At 40.0% G+C, this 25,555-nt stretch overlaps 1 protein-coding gene across 1 annotated transcript; it reads left to right on the top strand.

Annotated features, from left to right (window-relative positions):
- Positions 1 to 4,843: 4,843 nt before the first annotated feature.
- Positions 4,844 to 24,647, top strand: TXNRD3 (thioredoxin reductase 3). The gene is made up of 16 exons (XM_080605936.1): positions 4,844 to 5,195; positions 11,635 to 11,695; positions 12,648 to 12,757; positions 13,332 to 13,445; positions 14,910 to 14,982; positions 15,782 to 15,901; positions 16,265 to 16,407; positions 17,844 to 17,959; positions 18,066 to 18,291; positions 18,515 to 18,607; positions 19,063 to 19,139; positions 20,110 to 20,266; positions 20,459 to 20,566; positions 21,343 to 21,438; positions 22,940 to 23,074; positions 23,366 to 24,647. Exons 1-16 carry the CDS (start codon positions 5,070 to 5,072, stop codon positions 23,426 to 23,428), a joined length of 1,818 nt encoding a protein of 605 aa, XP_080462062.1. The 5' UTR covers positions 4,844 to 5,069; the 3' UTR covers positions 23,429 to 24,647.
- Positions 24,648 to 25,555: the final 908 nt, after the last annotated feature.

Genomic DNA, 25,555 nt, shown 5'->3' with positions numbered 1-25,555 from the left:
ATGGTAGGAAACATTTGAATATTCCCTATTCTGAAATATTAACCTCTGGTGCTTCTGACCATCTCTCTCAAGTGCAGAATGGCACGGTCACAGTGGGCAGATCAAGACACTAGAAATTTCACTGGAAGTGAGGAATGCAGCGGGGTGTAGACCCCAGGCCAGGATCCCTGCATTGCAAGTGCAAAAGAGCTGCCTTGCTAAAGCTGACTAGAATTAGCTGACTAGGAAAAAAAAAAAAAAAAACCTTCATTAAAATACTCTCCTGGGAAATGTGTAACATATGACTACCTAAGGGAACTGGTTTTGCTTAGAAATACAGCCAACTTTCCATATTTCTAAAAGATTAAAGACTTTTCTATCCTTTCTCTCTACACTCCTTTTCTTTTCCTTTCTCTTTTAAGAAGCCCTTGTAAGAAACGTAGCACGGAAAGGTGACTCCGGTGCTCAGGAGATGGACACCATGCTGTTCATTAAAGCAGGCAAATAGCAGGCTCATTCTGTGAAGTAGCTGAGCACCAACGCCTTCCGTCAGCTCTAGAAAAGCTTCTGGCTTGTAGCATTTAGCACAATTGAATGCTGGAGGCCATTATTCTGCAGGTTTATATCCGGACCATGTCTCTCTGACATCATTAAAGCTTCATCAGGGCAAAGGGAGACCCTGGTCTGCATGAATCCTTGGAGCCTGACAGCCTCATTGCTTTCCCTCTTGCTGCAGCCACCTGAGGAAGAAGACCTGGCGCTCTCTACACTACTGTTTATTGTAAAATATGTATAACATCATAAACCAGCCTTGTGCCTACACCTCTGGGAGGAGATATTCCCTGAGTCAAAGTGCTGGCAACCTTATTACGATGCATTCAGACAGCCTCATGCTCACCTTAGTACTTTATAATAATGATGTTGATTATTACTATTATTAATGAACAATTAATCATTGTTCAAGGGACACTCATCAGACACTTTAGACTGAGAGCGTGATGGGTAAGATTAGATTCAGCAGAGCCGAATTTTGAAATGCAGGACCACCAACATCACATCTGCAGAAAGGCAAATCCACGGCCAACTCTCATTTGCAAGCACAAACTGGCAGATGGTTTGCAAAACCAGGAGAGTGAACTTAAGGAACCCACTCTGTCTATTATGACTTCACAAGCATGAGTTTTGCATGGAAAAAAACACATGTGCACATCATTAGCAACTGCAGGTCCCAACTGTTCCACTTCAATTATTCCATTTTAACTGCCTTGTTTCTGATGCCCCCTAAAAAGGAGCACAAAGGTTTCTCACTATTTATTCAAGATCTTGAAGAAAAAAATAATTCCTGGTGGGTCTTGAGCTTCCCCCATCGACTTCTCAATAGCAGTTAACTTCCAGGCCTCATTTCAATGCTTCACCACTGCCCAGACAAGCATTTCGGGGTGGGATGTTGGATCTTTACAACAATGAAGATGTGATTGCCCTCTGCTGTGTGCGTGTTCACTGTATTTTAGCACTACTGCTGCTAACAGAAGTTACTGCTATGCCCAGCCCTTCCTGGAGAGAGTTTCTTCTCAGCTAAAGAGCTTATTTCCTCTTTCTACAGTGAAGGAAGAACAGCCATTTCCCCTCCCTCCCTGGCTGAAGTCTCTTATGATCTGAAAGGCCTTCCCAGTCTCAGGCCTGAAGCACAGGGTTATTACACGGTCTGTATTTTGTGTGCCACCAGGACTCCAACAATGCCGACGGTAATGTACTTAATTGTGCCAAAATCTGTGAATGTGCCGGCAGGCTTCTGACATCATTTGCCACAAACGCTAATTCATAAATTCAGAGCTGCAGGCAATCTGCATGTCACCCAAATGACTGGCTATCAAATCAGGTTTTCAGCAGCCTCCAGCATGGCTCAGTCTCTCTATTGTTAATGTTGACAAAGGGTGGAACCATGCTCATGGCTAAAGGCTTCATCTGTCTCCTGGCTTACGAATGATTTCTATGGTAATGCTTGAAGCTCTGGGCAGACAGGAGCTCCTTCTGCAAAAGAGGAAACGTGGTCCTAAAATGTGGCCCCCTTATTCTTCTCCTGGTGCAAAGGGTAAGCTTCCAGCAGGTCAGGGAAGGCACTGGCATAACCTGAGAAAAAAATGGGCCACAGTTCAGGGCTTTTGTCACCTTATTCATTTTTAAGACACATTTTCTGTTCTTCCTTAGCTCTGTTACAGCATTCTGGATGCATTAAAAAGGAAGGAACCTTGGGGAATAACTCCTCACAGAGAGATCCCCAGTGGAATATAAGGCTGGAGATAGGCCACGCTCTTTCCTTTCCTGTGCTGTGACATGAGGACTGAATCAGAGAACAAAGGGATGTGGCTTCGAGGGAGCTCTCTGTCTATTCTTCACTGTTAAATTGACTCCCTTTAGCAGCATAAAGGCTCACAGCTATGTGAATGTCCCCAAGGAATGGGAGCAGGCCCAGGTGACACATGATTTTGGTTTTAGACAAAAGGATGGCTAAAGCCTTTCACGTTGTTATGTTTAAAATAGTTCCCTGGTTCTTTTCTACCAGCCATTTTTTCCTTCCTCCAAATCTCTTCTTTCAAACAGTTTTGTTTAGAAATGCTTCCAACGCCTGCTGTCTTCATCAATTTGTCGTTTGGAGACTTTTTTTATGGCAGAGATTGTCTTACTGCATGTTTTCAAGGATGGTGTGTAGGTTTTACACTTTTAAATATGGGATCAGATGCCAAGATGCCAAGAGCCCTCTAGTGCTGTGGAAGAGCTGTGGAAATTATATTTCTATTCTATTCTATTCTATTCTATTCTATTCTATTCTATTCTATTCTATTCTATTCTATTCTATTCTATTCTATTCTATTCTATTCTATTCTATTCTATTCCATTCCATTCCATTCCGTTCCGTTCCGTTCCATTCCGTTCCATTCCATTCCGTTCCACTCTACTCTACTCTACTCTACGCTACTCTAGACTCTCTCCTGTGTGTGTTTTACCTCAATGTCTTACCATGGCACACCACCCAGTTGTGTTCCAAGGTGACATTGTCCCTCTTACCCATTCCTGATCTAAGTCAACATTGATAACAATAACCAACAGCAGAAAGAGCACAGAAAGGAAAAACTCAAGTGACATTATTTGCTTTGGACATTCATTCCTCACAGAAACTGACACATATCCACCACTGTTGAGAGTCAACAACAACAACAAAAAAAGTATTTTGAATATTTTTATTTTTATTTTTTTTTCTGTTCTGTGACCTTTCTAAAGCTGGTGGATCCCAAGTTCAGGACAAAAACACACTAGCCTTCAGATGGTGACACAAAATCTTGAGCTTGTGATAATAATTACTAGAAGAATACAAAGCGTAGCGATCTTTCTCATCTACCAGAAAGAGTCTGAGGAGGGAGAACAATTAGCCAAAACAAGGAAAAAAAGAAGCTTTGGTTGGACTATGAACCAAGGACAGCGGATAGTTCTGGACCCTGCATGTTATGTCAAAATTCAGCAGCTGCAGTACTGTATCCACTTTCCTACATGCTGGTACTGAAATAAGAGGTTGCAAAACTTGGATTTATTTTTCTCTGTGGGGAGCGTGGAAACACTTAGTCTAGAACTCTTTCATTGTCAACATTAAAATACATGTAACATACAATTTTTCAAGCTCACTGGGCAGCGAACACCACTGATATATGCGATCAAAAAGGAATTAAGTTGACTCAGTTGCCTTCCACCAGGCCCATTTTCATCACTGGTGGCAGTACAACTTTTATATGTGATTATTTTTAGCATTACTAAATAGCAGTAAGGCTGCTCTGTGGCAGGCGTGGGAGGGAGCACTGGACTTTATTGCCGGCTTTGTTAGAAACTCCCCACTGAACTGAGTAAATCACTTTTGTCTCTGTGCTTTCATCTCCCCACCAGCTGAAAACGATTCCTGTCACTCAGAAGCTTGCAGGGTTTGTTCTAGTAACATCAGGGAAGTTCTCCGATGTTAAACCAGGGTAACCTCTTATGACTGTTCACGGAAAGCTATTGCTGCAATTGCTGAACAAGGGAATGCTCTGCAGGAAGATAAGCAGGTTCTTGAAACCTTGACACGCTGCCTAGCGTTCCCCAGCCAAAAATCCACCAGAGCAAGGGAATAACCTGACAGGGTGCCTCCTGCTCTATGCCCTGAGTCAGGCTCTTTGTGCCGCTCAGGTCAGCACCGCGTCCCCTCCATCCTACAGTCCTGAGAATTACTGCTTCTCGGGAAGAGAATAATCAACCTAATCAGTGATGCATGTAATGATAAGCAGGACACATGATAATGCTTCAGCATCCCTTTCCTTTAACCCAGCATTACTTGAGGGATTTTCTTCTGGCTGCCTCAGCCGACCTGTCCTCAAGCCAGAATCCATTTTATTTATTAATAAACAAAATTATGTATTCCACTCGGGGACACGAGGCGATCCCCTCCACCTCAGGCCGCGACGACCCTGTGATGCCCAAGGCGCCCTGAAGCAGCCCTGAGGCGTCCCAAAATGCCGGCTGCCCCCCCCCTCCCCGCCGAGGGAGGGCTCAGCGGGCACAGCCCCGCCCCTCACCGGCCACAGCCCCTCTGCGCATGCGCCCTCTCGACACCCTCCTCTTGGGTCATTCCACAGCTCTCGGCAGGGGGGCAAGGCTTCAAAATGCACGTTTATCTCTCTCTACACCACCTCTACATAAACAGCAACGCTTCCTTCTCTAGATACAAAAAATTCTAGATTGCATCAGGACGGCTTGCGTCGCTGGACGCCCTCATTATCTTTTTACCCCCCCCCGTGGAGGCGGGTGGGTCGGCCCGGCCCGTCGCCTTCCCTGCTCCGGAAGGGGCAGGGCTGTGAGGGGAGGGGGCCGGAGCGGGTGTTGGGCACGCGCGCGGGGCGGCTGCTGGCTGGGAGGGGCGCGCGCGGGCGGCTTCATTTCAGCGCCGCTGCCCTGCCCTGCCCGCGCCTCGCCTCAGCGCCTCACCGCCTTAACTCAGCGCCTCAGCACAGCCCGGCACAGCCCGGCACGGCTCAGTACGGCACGGTACGGCTCAGCACAGCCCGGCCATGCCGCCACCGCCGGGCCAGACCCAGCTCCCGGACTGGGACGGCTTAAAGCTGCGCGTGCGGACCCTCATCGCCTCCCACCGCGTGATGGTATTCAGCAAGAGCTACTGCCCCTACTGCAACCAGGTGAGGCGGCGGCCCCCGAGCCTCTCAGCCTCTCCTTCAGGCCCGGCGGCCCAGGCCCGGGTTTTTGAGGGCTGAGCGCGGTCGCCGTGGGGATGCTGCTTCGTGTCAGGGCTCCCTCCGGGCTTGCGCTGTGGTGTTGGGGTGCTGTGCCCACCTTAACGCCCGGTGGGAGCACGTTTTGTGGGGGTTGAGGTGAGGTGAGGTCTGAGCTGGGGTTCTGGATGTTTTTTCTTTTGCCACGTGAGCGAAGGGCAGCGGAGTGCGTGGGATGTGCGACACAGCCTGTGCCTTCCTCCGCTGTGGGACCAGCCGCTTCAAGGTCAGGGCGCTGGCAGGGCTGCTTTCCTGCCAAAAGTGTGAGTGCCTCGTTTGCGTTCAACTTGGCTGAACCTGCACCCTCAGATAACAGAAAGTTAAACTTTCTGGTTTTGAAATCTAAGGGAGGAGGTTGACTATAGGCAACTTCAATCAGAAGTTCAAAATTCTAGCCATGAAGCAAATTCTAGCCAAAAGAAGTTACTACTGATGAGTTGTGGTGATTCTAGGGAACAGAGATCTTCCCTAGCCCTGTTATGTGTGAATCACACAGGTTAGCTGTAACTGGTGAGCAAGAGTCATTAAAGAAATGCAGGATCTTCATTAGAATTCAGTGATACCAGCAGGCTGTAGTCATAGCCCTCACCGATCTGGGTGTTCCTAGGCAGTGTGGTTCCTGGATGTTTACAAACAGCGTGCTATGGAATGTTATTTAAACCTAATAACACCATGTTTTATGTGGCCATGGTGGAAAAAACAGAAGTGGTGCTGTGGGATTGAGTTCTGATATGCTTCAGTGGAGCTGACAACTCGGGAGGGTTCTCAGAAGCTGCACTCCTGTGCTTAGCTAGGCTTAGTTACAGCCCCTCTTGTGAGGGAGGAGGTGTTGGGGCCCTGCTATAGGAAACCTGAGTGAATATATTCTGTCTCGCTTGCAACTTAATTGATGCTTTAAGAAAGGAAACTTCTGTGTATAAGAGGACAGGACAAACCAATCAATGCTGTCTTCTCTTGAGGAGAATCATTTGTTGATGGCTTCAGTGCTGTCCTTTGAGGAACAGTTAAAGTCATTCCTGTCTGTATTCTGTGTGCTTGTAGTGATCGTGATTGGCCAACTGTTGACAAGCATGGCACTTGGTCCAGTGGTTTTTGAGGCATGGTCACTTTTTAAAGCTTGCAACCTGTTCATTCATCTTTTTTTGGCATTGTGGTGGGACTAGACTAACACAAGGAGCTTAAGGTAAAAACAGACTTGATTGTAGTCCAGTAATTAAATTCCAGATTAATGTTCTCTTCTTTGTTCAGACTTTCTTCACTAGGCAGGATTACTTGCTTCAAGGAAACATTCAGACCTGAGGAATGTCATCTTTATTGTCATGGAACAGAGAAGAACAAGTATGGAGTATGGGGGCCCTCTCTCATAGCCCTTTCTAGGAGGGAGAGTTAAAAGACCTACTATGAATCTTTGAGGAAGAGGTGATAAATTGGGAGGGAGTAGGAGGTGACGGAGAGAAGAACTGAATTCTCTTGTAGGCAGGTTTCCTTGGTTTACTTTCCTTTTGGGAACAGGAGGGAAAGGTAATACAATGAAGAAAGCCAGTAGAAATATTACAGAGAGACGATTAGAAGAAAGCTTGAGAGAGAGGCCTCAGGAAAGACATCAAGTGGTAAAACAAAGAAATATCTCCAACAGTATGGGTTTTAACACTCCCTCCCTATGAAGACTTAGAAAATAATGAAAGGAATGAGAGAACAATGGATAATGCAGTTCTTACTAGCTGATTTAGTCTGCAGAATTAATGAAGTGGATATAATTTGAAAGAGAAGTTACAGATTGGGTACTTAGCCTATAATCACATAGTTTTGAGTTCTTAAAGACAGAGGGATATCAATGCTGTGCAGCGTGTGTCTTCTTTCACCGTAGATGGTTGTTAGCAATGTGCTTTTGGTAGGATTAATTGAAAAACTGATGTACTCGAGCACTGGTGCTCCATGTATTTGTGTTCTAAAAGGGCATCATTGGGTGTGTGGGAAGAATTCTTTGTTTCAAATGGCTGTAGCTGTGCTGGAAAAAAAAAAATCTGAAGGAAAGCACAATCTTAGGAGTACTGCAAGTAATTTCTCCAAATAAATTAAGTAGTTGATTCTGTTTGTTCTGTTTAGCAGCGTGACTAGGCAATTGTGCAGTTCCTTCTGCAACTGCAATTTATAGTTCAATTGCTTTAGCCAGCAGTAGTGGCAAAGGGGTGGTGTTAGACTGACTTCCTTGTCACAACTAAATTTGACTGTTCTTTATTTTTTTGCCACCATGAAAAGATTAACTTAAGCTAGAAATGTATAAAGAAAACATTTTTAGCATGAAAAATTGCAGAGTCTGAACGCTGTGATGTGTTGAAATAATTTTAGGAGCAACAGCTCTAGCTGTATAGAAACTGCCAGTTATTCTTGTTACATGTTATACTATTACTGATAATTGTCTGTATCTGCAGGAATGTCAGGTAAATTCATCTGTAGCTATTAAAGAGTGCTAGCTGATAGGTGAAACAGCAGACACGCGACATATCGTGTTACTTAACTTTGCTGTATGAAGCTTCACACTTACTTAGCTATCCTAATGACAGAAAGCATCTCCAGGAAGAAGAGTTTTCTGAAGAAATTTGCCTAACACTAAGTTTTGGAAAATCTGTCTAATGTTTAGTAATATCTAGAAATCTTCCTAGTTTCTCTCTTTGTGAAAACTGTAAAGGCTCAGTAGGGAAAGATGGCCAGTGCATTGGTCAGAAGGGAAGTAAATGACTGGATTGAGGGACCATGCAACCTGATATCCTGGCTCTGACACTTGTTGGAGAAATGACCTTTTTAGGACTGAGGAATAAAGAAAACTTCCCAGTGTGCCACTGTAGTTTCCAGCAGTGTGGCTCAGGAATTTGTTGACCTGAGTTTGTATTAATTTTATTGAGTTAAACGTTTTCAGTGGACAGTTCTTTCATTAGCTGGTGTAATAGCTCTTTTGATCTCCTTTTAATTGTGGCTATTAAAATGTCAGGGGCGAGTAAGCTCTCTAGTTTATGTATTGCATGGAGGCTTACTTTTCATTTCATAATTTTTTTTAGTAACTTCAGGTTTTGCCATTTGTTGAATTCTTAGTAGTTCTCAGAAATAACTTCCTGTTTACTTTCTCTAGGTTACTCACGATTAGTGTGTCTTTCTATTCTTCCTAATCATTTTCATTTCCAATCTGAAATCTGCTAGTCTATCTTGCCTGCATTGAAGATCTCAACCCTTCATATAGTTGTCGTTTTTCTCTGTTTCATCGCCACTAACACATGCATATTCTGTTCATACAAGTTTAAAGTATAATAGCTACTTCTGATTAGGGTGCTGGTATTTGTCTAATTTTTTTCTTTACGCCATATCTTCAGTGGAGAATAAATGTCATCTAAAGGCATTGTTTTATATCTGTCTTTTTCTTGATTATAATCCTTTCTTGTTCCAAAAGTGTTCTGTCCTGTCCTCCACTCTTCTGGCTGATATGTCAATGTTCAAGCTGTAGAGCATTTCTTCATTTTTTTTAAAAAGCTGCTAATGAAATTTTGCATGTTACACCCTGCTGTCTTGCTGCAAACTAAAATAGCAGCCAAGTAGCTAATTAGGTGACTTCACATTCTTAGCGTACCACTTCATAGCAGCAATCCGTTTGAGCTTTGCTTTTTAGATCTTCTATGGCATTCAGCTTGGGCTTCATAAAGCAGTTGCAGAGCTGGAGCAGTTCCACTGCTGTTTCCCTTTGGTTCAGTCCACAGCTACAGTCACTCCAGTAAGCAAGCCTTAGGGCAATGATGAGTTTAGCACAAAAGCTTTTGGGGCCATGTAGATGGTTAGAGGGCTGGAGCAAAGGATGTGTGAAGAAGAGGTTGGCTTATTCTGCCTTGAGAAGGCTGAGGAGGGATTTTGTTGCTGTCTTCAGCTACCACCGAGCAGGTGATTATAGGGAAGACAGCCACACTCTTCTCAGAGCTGTAGAGCGAAAAGCCAAGTAAGGGACAACGTGTATGTTATGAAATGAGGGATATTCCAATGAGATAAAATGGAAATTCTTAACTATGAAGATGATCAAACATTGGAACAGCCCAGAGAGGTTGTGGTATCTCTGTCCTTGTAGATACTCAGAACTGGGTTGGACAGTGCTTTGGCCAACATGATCGAACTTCACATTTGGCCCTGTTTGTGCAGGCAGTTGAATCAAATGACTTCCAAGGGGCCATTCCAACTTCATTTAATTTGCAGCTGTAAAACTAATGTCATCAGTCATACATGCAGGGCTTATTGTAGTGTGCTACAATTGCTATATGCTGTGGTAAGAAACATGTCATGTTGTTAATACATAATGCAAAAGCTTTGTTTGAAGAAAGCTGGAACTCCAGTAGAAGACAGGAAGCAGTGAAATACCTCGCCTTCGTCATAGTAGCACTATGGATCGCAGCAGCATTAAAAACACTTCTTTATCATGTGCTTAACATTTTGTAAGCTTGTTAGATATGACTCAATTTATATGAATTGCCAGCATTAAATCAGGGTTTCATCAGAAAGCTGGTTGTAAAAAATTTTTTTCTGAATTATCAGCAGCTTAGTGTGTTTTATTGTTCAGATGTGATGTTGGCAAGGGGCGCACAAATTTAGTGCTTCTTGTTAGCGCTGTTCCTACATCATGATGGTTACGATTAGAAGCAGATATTTTACCCAATGCCTTATGATATCTGTTTGCACAGGTAAGTCTGTCAAAGTATATTTTGAAGGAATAAATACTGCCAGCTGTAATATTGCCTGTGCTATGAGGTATGTCCCCCTGTAAGAACAGTTCATAATTTCAATGCTGCTGATTTGCAAATGGATGTTACTGTAAAAATATTATTTCAAAAAGGCCACCTGATTTGAATCTGGTAATAGTAGCACCCTGTCCATTCTGAACTAGTATTACTAGAACACCCAGAAGTTGTTGGGGAGGAAGAAAAATCTCAACTGAGTTGTCATTTAGGATGACTTTCTTTTTAAGGCTAGGCTTGTACATAGAGGTTTTAGCTTGTTTGTTTCCATACTGGCTCTTGGGTACATGAAACATGTTTCTGGAACGTGTTCTAGTGATGGTCTGTCTGAGATTTTTCATGGCAATGTAAGAGACAAGCAGACTTTTAATGACCAAGCATTGTTAGACCGTTCTCCTGTCTTGTGGGGAAGAATAGCAATGTAAAAGGTTAAAAATGTAACTCTTACATTCTGATACTAATGCTGTCAATATTTCACAAGTAAGATGTGAATGACTTAGTAAAACAAAGGCCAACAAGTTAGAACTACTCCTGCGTTATTCCAGAAGGCTGAGGCAGGTGTTGTTAAACAGCAAACCAAAAATCAGAGCTGGAAAAAAAAAAAAAACAAGTCTTGTCCCCAGCCTCAGTGTAGGAGAAGCAGTAGGTCAAATACTTTTGACATGTACTTTGAAGCCACTCACTGATGAAGATTGTCTTCTATGTAGGCTATATGTTTCAGCATCTTGCTATTAGGAAAACCATTTCCTGAGGTCTCATCTCAATCTCTTGATGCAGTTCAAGCCCATTAGTTATTGCATCCACCACCACTTTTCTTCTTCCTTATGTCAGTCAATTATTTACTGAAACAGCTCTTCTTCCACATCTTTTCTTTAAGTTGAACTCAGCTCATTGACTTCTTAGTCAGAATAATTGTTCTCCACTTGTTCTAAATCTTTCCTGAGGTGCAGTGAACAAAACTGAATGTGGGCAGGGCAGGTAGACATGAGCTGTCCCAGTGCTGAGTACACCTGGGGAGTCATTCTTGTTGTGGCTTTTTTATAATGCAATGTTTTTATTGTTTTGTTTTGCATGTGCTCATCAGTGTTTTGTTTTGCAAGTTATCCTGTTCCCTGCTCTTCTGCCTTTCCTTAGTACTATCAAGGAATCTGGCTGCTGCATTCTCTCTCCTTTGATGATACTCCATATAGCAGTTACTGTCATGGCTTTTGTTGTCTGTCAGGGGATGGAGAGATCTGCAGCTAAGCCAGTTGTATAAAGAAACTGTCTCTTAAGGTCAGTAAAACTTGTAATAGAAGATTACTCAGATGTGGGATACTTAATCTGAATGCTGTTTAATAGCCTGGCTTTAAATAAGGACCGTGCAAAATGTAGCAGTAGTGCCAAACTATCAAAGATATCTACAGGCTCTCAAAGAACTATAAATGAGACTTAAAAGTCCTTACATGGTCATATAATTGAGACTTAAGTTCTTAGATCTAACGATTAGGTTTTACCCTGAACTGTGCATCAGATCTTGTGAAAGCTTTGCCTTGGCAGTCTGCCTGTGTACCAAAACACTGTGTCCCTTTCTGTTGCAGGTGAAAGAGCTCTTCAGCACCATGGGTGTAGAGTACTATGCTTTAGAACTGGATGTAACTGGTAAGTAGCAGAAAGGAAACCTACCAGGTGTTGCTTCATGGAGCTAAAAATCAGTGACTGTGCATGACTCTAAGCTCTCTTGTACTAACTGGAAGTAATATAAAGCAAATCAGTTTTAATGTGTACAGAGATAAAAGACCGGTTAGCCTTCAATGTGGATTTTAACGGAGGATGTGTGTTTAATATAACTGAAGGCTTTGACTCTCTCTGCAAATTGTCAACTGATTACACAGAGGATGTGAGATCTGATTTTTCCATCAGGAGTCTTGTCTTTCAGGAAAAAGACTGTAGTATTTTTCTACCTTTTTGGTTTCTTTTGTGGCTTTAGATGAACTGTTAATGTTTGACATGTTATAAGAGTGACCTTTATAGGGAACATTGCTGAGTCATGCGAAAGAATGGTGAATTACAGTATCTTGACTGTTGCCAGTTTGATTTTTTTTCTAAAGCTCAAGTTGCTTTAGTTTCACTACAAATATAGTACTGTGTTCCTTACATTATGTATACATAATGAGTGTAGTTTTAAGAACAAATAGTTTCTAGCTATTCTAATTCTCATTAAGCTCTTCACCACACCACTGGTAAACTGTTGATTGCGTGTCATCACCTGCTGATTTTTTTTCTCTATATACAGAGACAAAACTTAGTTTCTAATGCTTTTTTTAAGTGTTTGTGCTTAAACTGTGTTTGGGGGGGGGAAATATACATAATTAGTAATCCAAAGTATCTCTTCGTACTTACTTTTTACTTTTAAAGCTGAGATACTATGAACTAGTTATCATCTAAGATGCACATAGTATTTTTTCATCTCAGTATTTTTTTCTGGAATTACTTCCCATCAAGAATACCTTTTCCATGCAATTGCTATGATGACTGATGCTAAATAGGTATGGTCTTGGAGTAAAAAGATTTTAAAATAGTTGTGTAATGTACCTGTTGCATTTATTTTTAGCTGATGGACCCAGTATTCAGCAAGTATTAGCAGAGCTAACTAATCAGAGGACAGTGCCTAACGTATTTGTGAATGGAAAGCATGTAGGTGGCTGTGACGCAACTTACAAGGTAACTTTTAAAATCAACTGGAAGTAAACAAGAGTAATGAGCGTGGTGGGGATGTTAGGTCAAGCCATTTCTCTTGTGTTTTTACTGCCTAGTTTGTTAGTGAATTAGCTGCTATATTTGTTACAAGTATGCAAGCATTTTTTTTCTTGAATTTGTCAGTAAGACAGGCTCTGGAACTTCTAGACTGTTCTTAGAAAGTTTGTGTAGCACTCAATCTAAGCTGTATGACTGAGAAAATAGACAATCAGTAACTTTTTTAATTTGCTGTTTGATTCTTAGTGCCTTTTCTATGACATAAAGGCTGTTATGCAAATAAAATGTGAAACACGTTTGAATCTTTTCCAGGACCATGATCTTCACAATCACAGAACTACTTTAGGAACCCCCCCACTTTCAGTGCAGCCTCAACTAGATCAGGTTGCTTGGAGTCTCTGGCCATACAGATCCTGAAATTCAGGAACAGCTATATCTTCTGTTAAGATACTGAAGGGAAATGTCAGATTGAATGATCTACATCAGAAAAGGCAATGTAATTCAGTCTTTACTTAAAATCAATTCAAACATGTTTCTACAGGCTTATCAGAATGGAACACTGCAGAAACTTCTTGGGGATGTCAAAGATGCAGAAACCTATGATTATGACCTCATTATTGTTGGTGGTGGCTCAGGTGGACTTGCTTGTTCCAAGGTATGACACGAAGAACAGGTTCTATATGAAACTTCTTGAAAAATTAGTCTTCATATTAATCACAGTAGAATTAAAAGAATCTATATTTTCATGATTAGTGTTCAACTTGCTAATGAAGCAGTAGTGGTCTAGTAGTGTGCTTACTCAAAAGATCACAGCCTGTATGGAGTAGTTTCAAGCCAATGCCTGGTCAGGTCATCTAATAATAGGTTTTAGGTTCCTGGCTGAGGGTGGAACCAAAACCTTTTTAAGTATCTCCTCTTCATGTGTAGTGTACAGGCACTTGAACACATCCAAACAGTAATCTAGAAACGTACAGGCTATTCTTTAAGTATTTCTGTTTAGGATCCAGGACTACCAACAGTGTAAAATGGAAAGCTTTCAGCTGTTATCTCAAGAAACTGGCTCACTCTTTATTTCTCCTTCTGGCTGCTTTTGCAGAAATGATAATAGATTGTGTACCTCTTACACAATTAGCTGTTGTTCAGAATGCCTCAGGACCTGAGATGCGGATTCAGTTTTCTCTTCTACATGAGGGATTTGAACCCACAATTCCTACCTCTCAGCTAGGTATCCTAACCATCAGTTTATGGTTTGGCCCTGGTGAGGTTACTCTTGGCAACACTGCTGATTGCTCTACAATACAGTTAAGCATGCAACTATAACTAGATCAATATAAAAATGGCAGAGAAGGTGATACAGCTTCATACTTTATTCTAGTTTGTGGGAGAAGGTGTGAGTTCTTTTCTTTCACCAGAACTGCCTATATATCACAACTGGCAGTCACGGGTAATTGAGGTATGGGCTTCAATGTCCTCAGACTAAAGAGGGCTTTTGAAAGGCTTTGTTCTGTTTTCTGAGATAACACTAATAAATAAGCTGTTAAATATGAACCACCCTCTACTCTGCCCCACAACTGCTCCATTTGGACAGTCTCCTTCATTAGTTATTTTCAGAATGCTGCAGATCTTTCCTCAAAGTTCCTTCTGAGACGTGAATTGTAACCTTAGTGATAATCGCCAACCTGTTTAGAGTGGGAGAGTTTGAGTATTTATCGAATACAAAATAACTGGGTTATTCTAAACCTTGTTTGATCCAGGATCTCAGCAACTGTGCAGGAGTTCTTAAACAGATTTGGGGCACCTAAAGATTTGATCCAAGCCCTTAAAATATGAAACAGCGAGTAGATTCAGTCAAGTGTCTGGTTATTCCTTGTGTATAAGATTATTCAGATTGGAATGGACATTAGATGGACGTCCAGACACAGCTCCTGCTCCAAGAAGGGTCAACTGTGAGGTCAGACAAAGTTATGTATTTCTGCTTAGTGGAGGAGGTAGAAGAGGCATGTAATAATGAGACTAGCAAATGAGCCTGCTATTATTGCTGAGTATATCATGACTGTAAAAGAGCAGGCAAACTTTTCTTTGCTGAGGAGAAGTTCATTGATGCTGACTTTTTTTACAGGAAGCTGCTACCTTGGGAAAGAAAGTAATGGTCTTAGATTATGTTGTTCCAACGCCTCTTGGAACCTCCTGGGGTAAGTTTCTGTTAACTTGTATTTGATGGTGTTTGAGTGCCAGTCATGCTTATTATTCTGTTAGATGTTATGGATTTCTATCCTTAGAAATTAGGGCAGAATTACTGTAATTCTAGAACACATAACAAAGATTATGCTTTTCTGGACAGTTATTTCTGTTTTGCATATTGTTACTTTTGAAAAAGAACTGAGAATTCATTCTAATTCTGTTCACTTTAATACTGTAGCTGAATACTGTGTGTGCATGTGTTCATTTTCTTGTGTTTTATCATGCACTTTAGTTCATCTAGTTCTACTTCAAGGACACCTGATCTAGGCTATCACTAAAAAAATGTGACTAAAGCTGTCCATGCCTCACCTTTTCATAATTAGGCAGCTACTGTCTGACCTAATTAATGTTATTGGCAATTGAGAATGAGTAAGGTATTTCACTGGTCAAACTTTGAGTCAAGCTATGAATGTGCTCTTATAGCTAAAACTTCAGTCAAATACATATTTTAGATTCCGCAGAATAGATGATACTAAATTTTAGGAACTCTGGGCTTTTTGCCGTGCTTACTTGCTGATCCAAGTAAAATATGAAGCACTCTGTAAGTAATTATCCTCTGTTTGACATCACATGGTGCTTGGCCTGATGAGTCAAATAAAGTTCATTGTATTTTAAAATGTCTAACAGCAGAAATTTCATGTTACAGCAAGCATCAACAACTGATCTATGGGTGGCTATGTAAAGCACATAATAGCAGAAGCATGTTCTGTTCATGTGGGCAATACAATAACATGTTTCTTTCCGTCTTAGGTCTTGGTGGCACCTGTGTAAATGTAGGTTGTATTCCAAAGAAGCTAATGCATCAAGCAGCACTTCTAGGGCAGGCACTCCAAGATTCAAGGAAATATGGCTGGCAATATGAAGAACAAGGTTAGTAAGAACAGAGGACAGGCAAGGTAGTGTACAGATGGCTGAGATAGTTGAGATGGTTCTTGTACTTCAGACTTAGTAAATAGAGGCAGAGTTCTGTAGTTTTCATAAGTGAATCAGAAGCATTTCTCCTTCTTGAGTCATACATGGAATCTGAAATAAATGGATTAACTTTTAGAATGGGCTTATTTCAGGTAATAAGTCAGGTAAGTGTACTGTAGTAACACATGGCTTTAATAAGTATCCTAATTACTGATGACAATGATGGCTGCTTAGCATGATGTACAATAAGTAAGACAAGTCTTTCTTCAAGGGTTTGTTGTGCTTTGTTTTCTAAAATATGAAATTAATGGCTTGTTTCAGTTAAACACAACTGGGAGATCATGGTAGAAGCAATTCAAAACTACATTGGTTCTTTAAACTGGGGTTATCGATTGTCCTTAAGGGAGAAATCTGTGACATACCTAAATTCGTACGGAGAATTCGTTGAACCACACAAAATTAAGGTATGTGCTGTGTTAAAACATTTTATTCACCTGGGAGAGAACTCGTATTCTAAAGCTGCCTTTTAAAATCCATCAAGGAAAAGGCTTCATGCTAACACTGCCAACTTAAGTCAGCCTAAGTTAAAAGAAGTCACTTCTGAAATAAGTTGGTTAAAATTAGTATTGTGCTTTATTACGTGTCACAGTATTTGCAAACCTAGTAACTGTTACGTAAGAGTAACATGGATTCCAGTAAACTTAAGTCTTGCATGAGATGGTCTTAGTTGCTAATGTCATGATAAAGGTCAGCAAACTGAGCCACAAACATAATTAACATACAACACAAAACCTTCAACTGTAACAATATGCCACTTGGAAACTCTTCCTACTGAAGCACACAAACTGTAGAAATCAAATTTAGATTAAGCACTTGCATAACACTGCTGATAGAACCTTATGCTGTATCAGCATAAGAATTAAACTGTCAGTTTTGCAAGACAAAGCATGTGCTGGTAATCTTGCTGTGAGTGATAGCAGTGTAGCAAGGTTAACTTAGAAGAATTGCATTTTGAAGACAACTGCTTGGTTCAGTGGCTGCAATTTTCTGTTTTGGTATGAGCTTATGAAAGCTGAATTAAATGTCTTTCAAACCAAGAGACTAGTGGTGAGGAGATAATATGCTTTACTTACCTAGTCTACCAACTATTTCTGTCCACATATACAGGTCATCTGCTTAATAGTGTCCTTAGTATTATAAATGAATTAGAACAGCGACTTTAAGATCTAGGTTGTACTAAATGACCTGAGATCCTTTCCAACGTGAATCACATGATCATTTGATGGGGGGAGGTGGGAGGGAGTTTAACTTTATCTGTTTTGGCAAATAACTAAAGTGCGTGAATGAAGGTTGGATTTTGGTATAGATGCATTGGCAAGATGAAATTCCCAGGGCCTCTAGAGATCAAGAAAATAGCTAAATTTAGTTTTTAATTCATTTAAAATAGGGTATTAGGCCCTCTTAAAGCATGTAAATCTGATTTTTTTAATTTCTACATTAGTTTAAGAAGTAATTGAAGGTATTCTGTAATTTGCGTGGTGTTGGCCTTTCCTTGGAAGCAAGGGGTAGGAGCACCCTTAATTTGGTGGTTTTTTGTGATTTTACTTTCAAGTTAGCAACTACTTGTTTAGATTGAATCCTGTCCATATAGCAGGATTCAAATAGTAAATTATTTTAGGTACTCTAACCTAAAAGGATAAAGAATAGCCTAACAGTCTGTAATTTAAACCTGTTATTCTTCAGTGATCTACATGGGTTCTCTAAATGTATTAGGCTTTATTTGAAGCTAGCAGTTAATTTTTAAGCATATCCACAATGTTTAGGTGAGGATTATTTAGTTTTTAATTTGTTGTAATTCCTGTTCCTGTGATAAAGACTTTTAACTCTGTCTATGTAACAGGCAACTAATAGAAAAGGACAAGTAACCTATCACACAGCAGAGACTTTTGTCCTGGCTACAGGAGAAAGGCCTAGATATCTGGGTATCCCTGGAGATAAAGAATACTGTATTACAAGGTGAGATGAAAAGGCATAATAGACTGAATTTTGTCTGCTCTGGTGTTTGCAAAGACAAGCCTGCTTTCAAAGAGCCTTGTAACCTATGCTTTTTTCTTGTTTTTAGCGATGACCTCTTCTCCCTGCCTTATTGCCCTGGCAAAACGCTAATTGTGGGTGCTTCCTATGTGGCACTGGAGTGTGCAGGATTTCTTGCTGGTCTAGGTCTAGATGTCACAGTAATGGTGCGTTCCATACTTCTTCGGGGCTTTGACCAAGAAATGGCAGAAAAAATAGGTGCCCACATGGAAACGCATGGTGTAACGTTCATCAGAAAGTGTATACCTACTCAGGTAAGTGCTTCCTAAGCTTTCTTCTCTCCACATTAAATTACTGTAAACAGCACAGCTAGGATGCATGTGCTTTCTGGGAAGGTTTTGGTATTGTACAGGAATAAATGTTTTATGAGACTAACCTTTTTTTTTTACTGCTGAATAACAGTAGGTCAAAGTTTGAAGTGCTAATGCAAGAGTTTTGCTGTTTGACATCATTCTAAGCTTACAAATGTTTATACAGGTCGAAAAGTTGGAGGATGGCATGCCTGGAAGACTAAAAGTGACAGCACAGTTTACTGAGGGACCAGAAACTTTTGTGGGAGAATATAACACTGTAAGCATTTCTGTATTTAAAATAACTGAATATTGCAGTACTATGGATATGTATTAAAATACCTTAAAAGCTGTTCAGGAGAAAATTAAAGTCTTGCTTGGAAAATTGTTTATGTAACTTGCTAGCAGGAAAAAAAAATGAAAATTAAATATTCATCTTCAGTTGTGCCCTGTCAGCAGAAGAGGTGAAACTTCTCATGCTTGGAATTTGGTTCTGTTGAACAGTATTATTTCTGTTTTGTTCTGCTACTAACATTTTGCTGTTTGTTGCATCTCTGAAATAAGTTGTGCTTGGAGGAGACTGAGCAGTGGGTAGCTCCTCTTTCCAAAGTTTTTTTTTTTGAGAAGTCACTTCAATCATGTATGCTTTAAAGCTTTTTCAGAAAGAGAAAAGTAAAACGTAATCAGCATTACAATTCCTTGTGTAACATTACTGGATGTAATTTTATTTTTTAGGTTTTGATAGCTATCGGTCGTGATGCGTGTACCAGAAATATTGGTTTAGAGACGATTGGTGTCAAAATCAATGAGAAGTGAGTATTTCTCAACTCCCTTAAGCCACTGATTTTGTTTTTTTAAACTTTTTTAACAATGTCTAATGCTACTGCTGCTTTTTTTAACCCACACTTTTAAACAAGGCAATTAGGTGAACCTTTAATATCTCTCCTGGATTTGAGTACAATTGCTCAGGGACTTAATTTCTTAAATATTTATTCAATAAAAGAATTATTCTAATACCTACTTGTTGGCCACTGCTCAAGGAATACGTTTATTTACTTAATTTAAAGATTTTATACATATTAACTTTTAATGCGTTCCTCTGGTTTTAGTGTACATTTCATTATTTCTTGAAGGCTGTTCCCCATAAGTGAGCTTGAACTGTGGTTCAACAGGAATCTCAGTACATCTGTAACGTTTTTTTTGCCTAATAGGCTTGTAAGTCTGATATAGTCCTGGAAATCATGCAAGTCAATCTGGGCATCTAAAAAAGGAGCAAACTACTCACTACAGATTTTTTAATTTTTTTCTCCCAAGTGTCAGTGCAAAGCTGGTGCAAAGAAAAAGGCAGGATTATGCAGATCAGGCAATAGAATTAGAATCAGCTTGCAGCAGCTAGCAACTTATTAAACCAACTTATTTATACATGTGAGTGATGATGCAGCTTTTTTCCCCATAGGGGAAAAAGTAAATTGTAATCTGTATAATGTTCAAATAAAAGATCAGAAGTCCAAAGATGCCTAACTTCATTGTCATCAGACTTGTGTTGTTGCTGGAGACAAAAATGGCCCATTGAATGCTGACTTCAGCCTTGTGTCAGAAGCAAATATAACTGATGCCTTGAAGAGCTTGCAACTGAAGTAAAATGGCATAAGCATACTTAATAAAATATGCTGAGTGGCTAAAATAACACCTTTGTAGCAGAACATATCCTGTTTGTTTTTTTGCTGAGCCCTGAGCAAGGTCATGATACCGATCTGTTTTGTTTTCCTTTTGTTTTTAAAGGAATGGGAAAATACCTGTCAATGATGAAGAACAAACCAATGTGCCTTATGTTTATGCTATTGGGGATATCTTGGAGGGAAAGCTTGAACTTACTCCAGTTGCAATTCAAGCAGGGAAACTCCTAGCCCGCAGGCTCTATGGTGGTAGTTCCACAAAGGTAAAGCTGTAAGAACACAATTTTAATTTACTTCTATGTTTTTTTCTCAGAATTGCAGTAACACAAGTTGTTTGTATGACTGTGGGCACTGCAAGTGTTTTGCAAACATAAGACTGGGTTAATAACGATTCTTCCTATGATGTACCATGTAGAACTTGCACAGTCTAAATATAAACTTTGTTTTTTTTTCAGTGTGACTATATCAATGTACCAACAACAGTGTTTACTCCTTTAGAGTATGGCAGCTGTGGGCTAGCTGAAGAGAAAGCCATAGAAGAATATGGAAAGCAAAACTTGGAGGTGAGAGCACTCAACTTAACTAACAATTTAATGGATTGCCAGAAATATAGGACTTGACTTGATAAAGTTAGAATTCTACATACCTATTTCTGTGCTTCTGAGAATCATTTGAATTCAGGAGGCCAAAATTAGGTTTCAAAACTGTGGGTAGCTCTTTTGTTGTAGCAAAGTAAATATTCTTATGGCTGAAGTATACCAAACTCTTGGGATTGTCTGTTTTCCACGTGTTCACTGTACCTGAATTGGGAATTAATTTTTTCCTGACCTTTACTTTGGACTGTAGAAGTATCAGCCATAACTTATTTGTTTTATGGTAATTTCCAGCTTCTGCACTTCTCTGAAGACAATTTCAAGAGTTGTTTGCATGCTTTGTGTTTAACTCCTTTGTCTTTCAAATATACTTGGCATTATTTAGCTTCTGCTTTAATTGCTTTGCAGAATAGGATTAAATATATAGTAACTAGAAATTAAATTTGTACTACTAAAGAGCTTCTCTCACTGAAAATAGTCATAAGATGCTGTCTTTAAACACTTAATTAAAACAGCTACAGCTTTAATTGGGACACATGTTTTAAGTGTTCCTCTACTAACTTTTGGAATATGGACTGCTGGTATGGGGATGGCAGATGCTGAGAGGAAAGCACTGTTTAATATGCTACAACAGTCCAGTGAGTTAAATGTCAAACCACCCATTTGTAAATACAGATTAAAAAAACTAGAATTGTCTGACTGAATTAATTCATCAAACTTATGCTTCTTTCTTGTTATCCTCCCAGGTTTATCACAGTTTATTCTGGCCACTTGAATGGACAGTACCAGGCCGAGATAACAATACTTGTTACGCAAAGATTATCTGCGCTAAACACAACAATGTAAGTAGCAAGCCAGAATGTATGTGTCGAGTGTATTCATGAATATTTTTATTTAGACAAGCCAGAAGACTAATATCTGGCCTACCTTAGGCCAGATGTATCTGTTCTGTTAACATAAGTATTAGTTTAAGACGTTCAATCAATTGGAAAGAGCTGATTGTGTGATTTTGTATAACAATTGTTTGAGCAAGTGATAGCTTTATAGGTTTATAAGTCTCATCCTGAGTCTCTATTCAAGCTTCTCCAGGGTTTTTTCCAAGGGCTGTTGAACTATTACATATCTACAGTCTTGCCTTAGGCTTCTGGACCATTGTATTTTTTTGCTTTAGGCTTTTTGCAATGTGCAGAGGTTTGTATGTTTAACAGGAACTTGGAAAATGTTGTTGATCCTGGAACCTCAGTGACGAGAAACTTTTATTTCTAGAGATCAGTGAGTTTTGTTGCAAAAACAAGTGCCAATGCTGTTTGTTATCTGTCTCAAAAACTGGGAGAACAGATGTACAAAGTAAGAATTTAGAGTGTAAAATTACTTTGGAGACAAGGGATGATATGATGAAATAGCTTGGCTGTTGAACTAAAAGGAAGTAAACTTACTCTTCCTTATTGGCCTACCAATGCCTTTCTCAAAGACTGCAGAAAGGCACAAAATTCTGCTGTTGGTGGAGACTGACTGCAAGAACACCAAGTGAAAAGATCACAGCGGAGGGGAAGATTTTCTCTAGATTTCTATGCAAAGCTTTTTCTAGCATGCTTAAGTGATGGGGGAAATGCCAAGTAAATAGCATCTTCAGTTCTCTGTGTTATAAGGAATTTGTATCCTGTCTTGCAAATTATGTTCAAACCTGGGCTAGGGCTTCTCTGAAGGCATTTGGATGCCTAGGGAAAATGTTTTAAACCATTGTTTGTATCCCTCTTGATAAATCAATTCATCAGGCAAATTAAAACAGATCACACCCATTTTTATCTCATTCTTACAGGCTACTGCCATCACTGTAGGTTTTGCTACACAGACAGCTTGCTCAAAATGCCAGCCTAGGGCGTTTTAACTTTTTTCTTTCTGTAAACTGTCTGGGGGAGGAAGGGAACAACCAGTAAAGCTGTTCAGCATCAGATTTTTTGACAGACAACATATACAGCTCCTCCATCTCACCTAATTTCAATGTAGAAAAACAAATTCAATCTGAACATATTGCTTACCTACAGAATAATAGGTAGTAATTTAGTCAGCTGCTTGTCTTTAGTTTTAGACATCTTTGAGTGTTAGTGCTGTATGATGATTTTAAACTCATGTATGATGATTTTTAAACTCATTCACTTGTTCTGTTCTGATATAATGGACTAAAATAAGCCATAGAACTACTTTCTTTGGAGTGGCTTCATTTTTGTTGTGCTATTGACCTGCTTGCATGGCATATAACTTTAAGTGTAGTGGGAGTTATGTACTAGAGCTTTTGTTAAACTTTACCTACTTTACTCATTCTTGTTTTCTGCACCCTTAAAGAACCGTGTGATAGGATTTCACGTTCTTGGACCTAATGCTGGTGAAGTTACCCAGGGTTTTGCTGCTGCAATAAAATGTGGTCTCACCAAAGAATTACTAGATGAAACAATTGGTATCCATCCAACTTGTGCGGAGGTAAGAGGGTGAGGGGGAAGGAAGAGCTTGATTTTAAAACCTGCTTTTAAAAAAATGTAAGAAAATAGTACTGAAGTACATTCTATACTGAGATTAATTTAATACTTGCTTAACTTCTGGCTACCAGATATTGGCACATGATAGGAAATGTACGTTAACTGTGCACTGCAACTTGTTTTCCACCATAATATTTCATGGAAATCTAGTATTGTTACTTCACAAGAAGAGAACGATAGCCACATGGATGATACAGAGCAACAGTAAGCAAGCTGTTGTTTTGGTGTCTTACAGGTGTTCACTACGATGGATATTACAAAATCTTCAGGACAAGACATCACTCAACGGGGCTGCTGAGGTTAAACCTGCTGTCTTATGTGTTTTCATGTTGTGCGCGCTTGGTTCTGTGGAAGCCCTAATACATCCAACTGCTTTGGGGCAAAATAAACGTTTGCATCAGTACCACTGCGTGTAGTGCAGTGGGGAGTGGTGCTTTTGTGAGACTTCCTCAGTGAATAGCGTTGCAAATGGAAACAGTAATACAGCAGGGAAATCTTGAACAGTGAATCCTGACGTTGCTTGGAATCGGCACTAATGTGCTTTTATGATGTTATGGCTCGGAACCTTATTGTGAGGTGAGCTATGACTGATGGCTGCCACGCAAGGTTGGGAGATCTCTTCGTCCAGTCAGATGACTGAACTCCTCCTGAAGGAAATTCTTAAGTTGCACAAATTAAAGCTGACACTTCAAGGCTCCAGTATCTTGTATAAATGCCTGAGGTAGAAGACAAGTATGTAACTGAATGATTCTTGCCAACAGTTTACAGTTGACTGACTTATCTCTTTTGATGCAGTTTGCTTTACTTAATTGTATATCCAGTTACGGCAAGATGGCACAAATTGTATGCAAGTGATGAGCAGTGCGATTAAAGTACTTGTATCTCACTTCAAGTCTAAAACTTCAAAGTAATCTAGGACATTGCTGCTGTTCACATTCATAGTTGTTTGACCTCAGGTGACAGTGTCTTTAAGATGAAAAATAGAATGGTATGAATTTTGTGTGTCAGTGTGTCAGGGTTGAAGAGCATAAATGCAAGACCTCGTCAATTTGGTCTTGCGGTTTATGACTATATTTAGAGCTTATAGTCTCATTTGATTTCAGCTCTAATGTAAAACATCACAGAATCCAGAAACTGTAAGTTTGTACTCTTATATGGAGTACTGAAGCCTGGAAGGAAGAATTTCAGAGCAATCTGTCCCACTAATGTAGGTGCCTACCAATGGCAGTAATTGCAGAGAATGTCTCTTTGGACTGTGTTGCAGCAGAGAACAATGACTTGGTGTGTTGTCTTGCTTTTGTTGTCGTGTGTTGTGTACAGTCAGTACTCTGAAGCTTTCTTCCACCAATGGCATGCTGCTCTGGGGGAATTGTGTTTTGAATATGGCTCTTAGTTTTGTCCAAAAATATGTTTTGAAAGACTTTTTGAACACTGTATGATAGTAAATAAACAGTTTTTAACTATTTAATCTATGATATACCATGGAATTTGAAGTTCAATAAACAACACATACAGCACTGTTGTGTCTGACCATGATTTACATTATTACATACTTAAGAAATCGTACTGTTTCACATGCAATACTAAAGCCTCCATAGACCTTTGCATGCTGTAATCTCTCAATGGAGAAGCAAGTTGTCTTACTGAATTTGGGGCATGCTCCAGAAATCTAACGCTTCTACTTCAGCATGCAGGTTTCTCTGAGACTGAGAAGGCAATTTAATACCACTTCTTTGTAATCCACAAAGTCTTACTTACGTATGTTAGTGTTTGACTGCGACATAGCTGAAAGGTGCTCACTAGACTCTAGCTAGGCTTTTAGCACCAAGTCTTCCTGGTATTTTGCTTTTGGATTACTGCTAGGCACCCACAGCAAAATCCTAAGTACTTTCATTTGGCAGTAGGGGTGCTTACTGTACTTCTGCTGTGGCTGTGCCTCAGAGCTTTGGGGAATTGGTTGTTCCAGTCTCACAGCAATACTAGCTAGAGCCACCTGCTTGTTATCTTCTGCAGAAGTAGCTTTAAGAGCAGCATTGCCGAAGTCTTCCATGCCTGAAAGTTTGCCTTTCTTAATAGGTCTGATATTGTAGTTTGAAGTAAAGAAGATACAATTGTGTAGAAGTGACAATGTAGAAGTCTGTAAGCTGAAGTGGATGATCCAGAGGTTCATCTGAGCTGTTTTAAAAAGTGAGTAGAGATTAGGAAGGACTGCTTGGAACAAGTAACATGTTTTGGACTTGGCACTGTATAAATAGCAGAATTGGAACTTAGTAAGCCAGAAGGCAGTCAGATGGCTTTATATCATGAGCAACTGTCAGGTAATGGCCAAGTTTAACTTGTGTAGCGATTTTATAGAGGAAGTGCAGAAGGAAACAAATGTTAAGCCAATGAGCAGCAACTTAATAGTAAATTTGGGAAGCAAGCA

The sequence above is a fragment of the Anser brachyrhynchus genome (genome assembly GCF_964034855.1).
Source record: "Anser brachyrhynchus genome assembly, chromosome: 10".
In the NCBI taxonomy this organism is placed as follows: domain Eukaryota; kingdom Metazoa; phylum Chordata; class Aves; order Anseriformes; family Anatidae; genus Anser; species Anser brachyrhynchus.
Note: the sequence above shows the minus strand (reverse complement) of the source record. Positions and strands in the feature narration are given on the sequence as shown.

Coding starts and splice junctions, on each gene's coding strand:
- TXNRD3 (XM_080605936.1), top strand. CDS start 5,070: ATGCCGCCACCGCCGGGCCAGACCCAGCTCCCGGACTGGGACGGCTTA. Junction 13,446..14,909: donor GTGGACTTGCTTGTTCCAAG/GTATGACACGAA, acceptor CTTTTTTTACAG/GAAGCTGCTACCTTGGGAAA. Junction 18,608..19,062: donor TTGTGGGAGAATATAACACT/GTAAGCATTTCT, acceptor TTTATTTTTTAG/GTTTTGATAGCTATCGGTCG.